General features: G+C 50.1%; 1 protein-coding gene across 1 annotated transcript in view; it reads right to left on the reverse strand.

Annotated features, from left to right (window-relative positions):
- The window catches only part of TRIM35 (tripartite motif containing 35), a 42,448-nt gene extending 39,908 nt beyond the window's left edge, over window positions 1-2,540 (reverse strand). Inside the window, exon 1 of the mRNA XM_028493486.2 lies at window positions 2,462-2,540. Within this exon, the coding sequence (XP_028349287.1) occupies window positions 2,462-2,540 (79 nt within the window). The remainder of the gene's footprint in view (window positions 1-2,461) is intronic.
- Window positions 2,541-7,837: the final 5,297 nt, after the last annotated feature.

The following is a 7,837-nucleotide window of genomic DNA, read 5'->3' on the forward strand; positions in this document are numbered from 1 at the left end:
GGCCCTTTGGCTTCCATTGGCATGATCTAGTCCCTGGGGACAGACACCATATGCTGCTCCATCTCCTTCCTACCCAGATGCCTGTTTCACAGAACTGTGTCCTGAGACCCCTGCCTGGAAATTAGTTTATACAAACAGATGCCCTGGGGTCATGGGGCCCCTGGCTCAGTAGACACAGGAGATCCTGAATCTAGGACCAGATGTGTGTGTGTTATTGATGGTTATATATATGCGCGGTTTGTCTGTATGACTAGAGTGTATGCTCTTTAGGGGCAAGACATCCTTCCCTCTTCTTCACATCCTGTAGCAGATTTGTCACCGTCCCTTCTGGTGTCCCCTTGGGCCTTGCCATTTCAGTATTCTGCTTACTTTTACCTGCCAGCATCTGCATCTTTTTGCCTGGGGACTTCCCCTGGCTCTGAGTCCACTCTGCCCTTGTGCAGAGCTGGCTGGAAAAGCTGGGACAATGACTGTTAAGAAGTGGTGCGGCTCCCTCCCTCCCTGGCTGGAGTGGCTCTGCAGCGTGTGTTCTGTCCTCGCTCCCAGGGCTCCCAGCAGGGTTCCTCTGCAGTCGTCCAAGCAATCGCTCCATTGATAACAGGCTGCCTTCCTTTCCCTGTCCCGCACGTCCCACTCCCTAGTAGGTTTCCTGGGGCTGCCTCTCAAGCTCCTTCCTCGGTTTCCTTATTGCAGGTCTGGGGAAACCGAGACACACACCCAGTACATAGCAGAGGATTGGCACATGGGACAGGTCCAGTAGATATTGAAAAAGGGCATGGATGCTTCTAGAATACACATACTAGTCTCTAAAATAAAGCAGACTGGATAGTCTTTTCTCCATCTGTCTTGTCCCAAATTCTGCCTGCCCAGGTGGACTCAGGCTGGCGCTCTGCTCCTTCTCTGCCCGCCCTGATGGAAGGGACATGTCCAGCTTCTTTCCTTGTCCTCATAGCATCTCTTTCCTGTCTTCATAATACACGCTGGCTTTTTGAAGGAATGACTCCTTGCAGCGAGTGACTGTCTACGTTTCCCTTCTAGTGCCCAGCAGTGTGATTGAATGAACATAGACTTTGCTTCCACATCTAAAATAGTTGACTCAATATTTGTATTTTTTTAATTAATTTTTATTGGAGTCTAGTTGATTTACAATGTTGTGTTAGTTTCTGCTGTACAGCAAAATGAATCAGTTATATATATACATATATCCAGTCTTTTTAAGATTCTTTCCCGTATAGGTCATTACAGAGTATTGAGTAGAGTTCCCTGTGCTACACGGTAGGTCCTTAATAGTTACCTGTTTTATAGTAGTAAAGTAGTAAAGTATAGTAGTTACCTGTTTTGTAGTAGTGTGTATATGTCAATCCCAATCTCCCAGTTTATCCCTCCCCCCCTTTTCCCTCTTGGTAACCATAAGTTTGTTTTCTACATCTGTGACTCTATTTCTGTTTTGTAAATAAGTTCATTTGTCACATTTGTGTTTTAACTTTGCCAACTCCGTCCTTCAGCCCCCAACTCCCAGTCTGAGGAATGGCCCCCTAAAATCACAGTCTCCTGTTAGAAGGGAGAGATTCTTCTGTAAGAATGGGTTCCAAATGAGAGCTAAGCTTAGTCTAGAAGAGGTTCCCAACCCAGCCTGAATGTTAGAAACATCCTTAGTAATTTAAAAATACCAATGCCAGGCCTCCCACAGGCAACCTCAGTGGCAATCTCTGGGCACAGGGTCTGCAGTTAGACTTTCTTGACAGCTTCCCAGGGGCTCCTAATGTGCAGCCAAGATCGACACCTCCAGTCTGGAGATAGAACTTCCATTGCTTCCTTTGGGTATTTCTGCTTTAGACCAGTGGGAATAAACCCTACAGAGCTGTTTGTTGTGGGATCAAGAGGCCAGGACCAATCTGGCTGAGATTTGGGGTGATCTAAAGACTCCTAGGATTCTTATAGTCTATATAGATGTCAACCAAACTGTCATCAGAACTGGGCTGGGTCTGGAGGCCCAGCCCCACCCCTTCGCCCCCCAGCAGAAAGACCTCGCAGATTGGGCTGCTGGGATGCTGTCCCTCTGTATGCGGTGCATGATGCTCTGGCAGATGACTTCCTGTGGGACTGAGGCTTCGAGCCCTGAAAGCCCAGGCTGGAGGCAGCAGGTGGGGGTGGGCGGAGCCCTCAGCTGCTAGGCTGGCCCCCCAACCTGGGCCCTTGCCTGTCTTTCCCATTCCAGTGCCCGCCAGGCCACCCATTCTCCACTTCGATTCCTTCTAGGCTTCTCTCCCCTTGTCCCTGTTTCTCTCCTGCTATTTTCTACTGTCTCGCTACTTCGCTTTTTCTGCTCAGCTGTGCCTTGGAACCAGGCTGGGGCCGCCTCCTGTCAGAGCTGCGTTTGCAGAGTGTGGGCCCCTTGCCTGGGAGCCAGTGTGGGAGGAGAAGAGTGATGGCGAGAGCGGGCTGCTAGCAGAGAGCTCACAGCCTGCGAGCTCCGGGTCCAGGTCGATACCTGGACGTTTACGCAAACTGCTCCTTTGTGCTTCCGCTTCCCCATCCATGAAGCCGGCTGCCTTTAAGGGGAGTTTTCGGGAGTGGGAGCTTGTTGGGTGCTGTCCCTGGGGGATGAGGCGTGCGGGCCCACACCACTCATTTCAGGGCTGTCCCTCTGCTGTCTCCACAGGACTGCGATGTGCCGGTCCTAGCTGCCGTCTGAGAGGATGTCCGGGGTTTCTGAGGCCCTGAGCCGAGTGAAGGTGGGCACGTTGCGTCGGCCTGAAGGCCCCCCAGAGCCCATGGTGGCAGTGCCAGTAGGTGTGGAAAAGGAAGACGTGAGGATCCTCAAGGTCTGCTTCTATAGCAACAGCTTCAACCCCGGGAAGAACTTCAAACTAGTTAAATGCACTGTGCAGACCGAGATCCGGGTGAGTGTGGTGGGTGCTGCCTGCTCCGTCCGTTTGTCTGTCTCTCCCTCATCTTCCTGGGCAGCTGAGCATCCCTCCTTCAGCCTAGCAGGCTCTCCTGTATCCACCACCTGGGCTGGGGGCCCTGGAGGGATGTTCTCAGCCTGTGGCTCCAGGCCTCCCCTCCAGGGCTCTGCAGCCTGAGGCACAGATTGTGTAGCCTTTGTTTGAACCCCAGATCGTTTGCTCAAGCTTTGATTTATCTCATTTTTGATTTAATTTTGATTTAACTCATTCAATATTTATGACATTTGAGGCTCTGCAAGGGATGTAAGCTCCCCCCACCCTCAGAGGGTTTACACTCTCATGGAATTGGAATACACAAGTGATTGCATTGAAAATAGAACAGAAGTGGTTTAGGACATGTGCTGGGTGCTTACAGAAGGGAGCTGTGAGGCGTTTAGAGGATGCTAATGAACTAGAGATGCCCTCGATCAGGGGCATGGTTGCCAGGCCCTTTCTGAGGCAGTACTTCAGCTGGCTCACTTTCACCCAGGGCCTCGGAACCTGTTTTGCAAACAGTCATCAGGGCACCTAGACACCAGGAAGCCAGTTCTCTTTAGCCAAACGTGTAAGAACTTGTCATCAGAAGCAGAGTCACAATACACTGATTGATTTTAAATGCCTACATTTATTGAATAATTACTATATACATGCCTGAATCAATCCCTTTACATTATCTCATTGAATCCTCCCCACAGCGCCATGAGGTAGATACAATGAGGATATCCCTTTCCACTGCTCAGAATATTCCTTTCTGATGATGCAAAAGAAAGCCAAATCGATCCTCCAGAGGTTGCTTAGTGGGTTTGTAACTTGCACAAAGGAAGCAGGAGAACCTTGGGAAAACTACCCAGGTCTGAGAAAGCTGGATGAACCATCTCCAATCCTCTCATCACTAATCCTTCCCTGTCCTGGAAGTCAGCATCCCCCAAACTCAGTCAGCGTCTTTTCTGGTCGATGCTGGCAGCAACCTCTCCACGTCTGTCCCTTTGGCTGCCTTCTGTCTGTAACAGCACACGCTGTACTTCAGTACACCCGAGCAGAATGTAATTGATTAGGTCACTGTCTTAGCCAGTTGTCACAACTGATTATGGTTTGGTTCCTCCCTCTGTTTCCTATAACTGATTTGATTAGGGCCTTGTTTGCATCTTATGGTTCCAGATCTGTAGGTACAATTGTGTCCCGAGAGCAAGCCCTGGGCACCTTCCTCCAGGAGGATGTTTTCATGTCTCCTTAACTATCTACTTCTTGAGTCTTCCTTTGGGTGTGTCATCTCTGCAGATAGCTGATGCCATCTACTGTGGGGTTTACGAGTTTAATTTTCAGAAGGCAACCTGATTCCCATGTTTGGAGCACCTCCCTGCCTTTTTGTGCTGAAACCCAAAGAGCATCTGGTTAGACCAGATTAGGATGTGTTCTGTGGCATTATGGTGAAAAGGGACCCTAAAGGATTGGCAGATTTGAAGAGGCAGTGCTGAGGAGAGCAGAGGGCTTTCCAAGAGGAAGGGAAAACATCCATGTGCAGGTTTTTGTGTGGACATAAGTTTTCAGCTCCTTTGGGTAAATACCAAGGAGCACGACTGATAAATCATGTAAGAGTCTGTTTAGTTTTGTAAGAAACCATACAACTGTCTTCCAAAGTTTGCACCAGCGATCCTCTTGGCCCCTCAAGCTTAAAAGTACCGCATCTCATTGCACCGCTGGCTATAACTGCAAGGTGAAAAGCACCGTGGGCGTCTAACCCCTCCCCCTGCAGACTCTGCCCTGACCTCTGTGCCGGTGAAGCTTTCTGACTTGCTCTGCCTCTGATGCTGGGCTCTGCCTTTCAGAGAGGGCTTCTCTCCTTCACTCTTCTCTTCAGCCAGCGACACACACCACATGTGAAAGTGGAGCTTCCAAGATCGTAACAGCCAGATCTCTTGAATTTTACTGACATATTATTCCTACTTAACTGTTCTCTTTCACACTCTCCCCTAGTATTTCAGGGAGTCCCCAGGGTGTCTCTGTGTGCTCACCAGCACCAGTACCCTTTGGGTGGGAATGCTGCCTGGGCTGGGGGGTATCTTCTGAATGGCACCCCGTCCCCTTCACTGTGGATGTCCAGAAGCCACATGGTGTGACCTGCAGTTGTGGGTATAACGGCCTCCTTCCAGATCTGGGTCCACGTTCCCACTGGCCGACATGATGACACTGCTTGCACCCCTATTTTCCAAAAGGTCTTTGGGGTGTAGGCCCTTTGGCTTCCATTGGCATGATCTAGTCCCTGGGGACAGACACCATATGCTGCTCCATCTCCTTCCTACCCAGATGCCTGTTTCACAGAACTGTGTCCTGAGACCCCTGCCTGGAAATTAGTTTATACAAACAGATGCCCTGGGGTCATGGGGCCCCTGGCTCAGTAGACACAGGAGATCCTGAATCTAGGACCAGATGTGTGTGTGTTATTGATGGTTATATATATGCGCGGTTTGTCTGTATGACTAGAGTGTATGCTCTTTAGGGGCAAGACATCCTTCCCTCTTCTTCACATCCTGTAGCAGATTTGTCACCGTCCCTTCTGGTGTCCCCTTGGGCCTTGCCATTTCAGTATTCTGCTTACTTTTACCTGCCAGCATCTGCATCTTTTTGCCTGGGGACTTCCTCTGGCTCTGAGTCCACTCTGCCCTTGTGCAGAACTGGCTGGAAAAGCTGGGACAATGACTGTTAAGAAGTGGTGCGGCTCCCTCCCTCCCTGGCTGGAGTGGCTCTGCAGCGTGTGTTCTGTCCTCGCTCCCAGGGCTCCCAGCAGGGTTCCTCTGCAGTCGTCCAAGCAATCGCTCCATTGATAACAGGCTGCCTTCCTTTCCCTGTCCCGCACGTCCCACTCCCTAGTAGGTTTCCTGGGGCTGCCTCTCAAGCTCCTTCCTCGGTTTCCTTATTGCAGGTCTGGGGAAACCGAGACACACACCCAGTACATAGCAGAGGATTGGCACATGGGACAGGTCCAGTAGATATTGAAAAAAGGCATGGATGCTTCTAGAATACACATACTAGTCTCTAAAATAAAGCAAACTGGATAGTCTTTTCTCCATCTGCCTTGTCCCAAATTCTGCCTGCCCAGGTGGACTCAGGCTGGCGCTCTGCTCCTTCTCTGCCCGCCCTGATGGAAGGGACATGTCCAGCTTCTTTCCTTGTCCTCATAGCATCTCTTTCCTGTCTTCATAATACACGCTGGCTTTTTGAAGGAATGACTCCTTGCAGCGAGTGACTGTCTACGTTTCCCTTCTAGTGCCCAGCAGTGTGATTGAATGAACATAGACTTTGCTTCCACATCTAAAATAGTTGACTCAATATTTGTATTTTTTAAATTAATTTTTATTGGAGTCTAGTTGATTTACAATGTTGTGTTAGTTTCTGCTGTACAGCAAAATGAATCAGTTATATATATACATATATCCAGTCTTTTTAAGATTCTTTCCCGTATAGGTCATTACAGAGTATTGAGTAGAGTTCCCTGTGCTACACGGTAGGTCCTTAATAGTTACCTGTTTTATAGTAGTAAAGTAGTAAAGTATAGTAGTTACCTGTTTTGTAGTAGTGTGTATATGTCAATCCCAATCTCCCAGTTTATCCCTCCCCCCCTTTTCCCTCTTGGTAACCATAAGTTTGTTTTCTACATCTGTGACTCTATTTCTGTTTTGTAAATAAGTTCATTTGTCACATTTGTGTTTTAACTTTGCCAACTCCGTCCTTCAGCCCCCAACTCCCAGTCTGAGGAATGGCCCCCTAAAATCACAGTCTCCTGTTAGAAGGGAGAGATTCTTCTGTAAGAATGGGTTCCAAATGAGAGCTAAGCTTAGTCTAGAAGAGGTTCCCAACCCAGCCTGAATGTTAGAAACATCCTTAGTAATTTAAAAATACCAATGCCAGGCCTCCCACAGGCAACCTCAGTGGCAATCTCTGGGCACAGGGTCTGCAGTTAGACTTTCTTGACAGCTTCCCAGGGGCTCCTAATGTGCAGCCAAGATCGACACCTCCAGTCTGGAGATAGAACTTCCATTGCTTCCTTTGGGTATTTCTGCTTTAGACCAGTGGGAATAAACCCTACAGAGCTGTTTGTTGTGGGATCAAGAGGCCAGGACCAATCTGGCTGAGATTTGGGGTGATCTAAAGACTCCTAGGATTCTTATAGTCTATATAGATGTCAACCAAACTGTCATCAGAACTGGGCTGGGTCTGGAGGCCCAGCCCCACCCCTTCGCCCCCCAGCAGAAAGACCTCGCAGATTGGGCTGCTGGGATGCTGTCCCTCTGTATGCGGTGCATGATGCTCTGGCAGATGACTTCCTGTGGGACTGAGGCTTCGAGCCCTGAAAGCCCAGGCTGGAGGCAGCAGGTGGGGGTGGGCGGAGCCCTCAGCTGCTAGGCTGGCCCCCCAACCTGGGCCCTTGCCTGTCTTTCCCATTCCAGTGCCCGCCAGGCCACCCATTCTCCACTTCGATTCCTTCTAGGCTTCTCTCCCCTTGTCCCTGTTTCTCTCCTGCTATTTTCTACTGTCTCGCTACTTCGCTTTTTCTGCTCAGCTGTGCCTTGGAACCAGGCTGGGGCCGCCTCCTGTCAGAGCTGCGTTTGCAGAGTGTGGGCCCCTTGCCTGGGAGCCAGTGTGGGAGGAGAAGAGTGATGGCGAGAGCGGGCTGCTAGCAGAGAGCTCACAGCCTGCGAGCTCCGGGTCCAGGTCGATACCTGGACGTTTACGCAAACTGCTCCTTTGTGCTTCCGCTTCCCCATCCATGAAGCCGGCTGCCTTTAAGGGGAGTTTTCGGGAGTGGGAGCTTGTTGGGTGCTGTCCCTGGGGGATGAGGCGTGCGGGCCCACACCACTCATTTCAGGGCTGTCCCTCTGCTGTCTCCACAG

Source organism: Physeter macrocephalus, chromosome 9 (genome assembly GCF_002837175.3).
Source record: "Physeter macrocephalus isolate SW-GA chromosome 9, ASM283717v5, whole genome shotgun sequence".
Lineage (NCBI taxonomy): Eukaryota > Metazoa > Chordata > Mammalia > Artiodactyla > Physeteridae > Physeter > Physeter macrocephalus.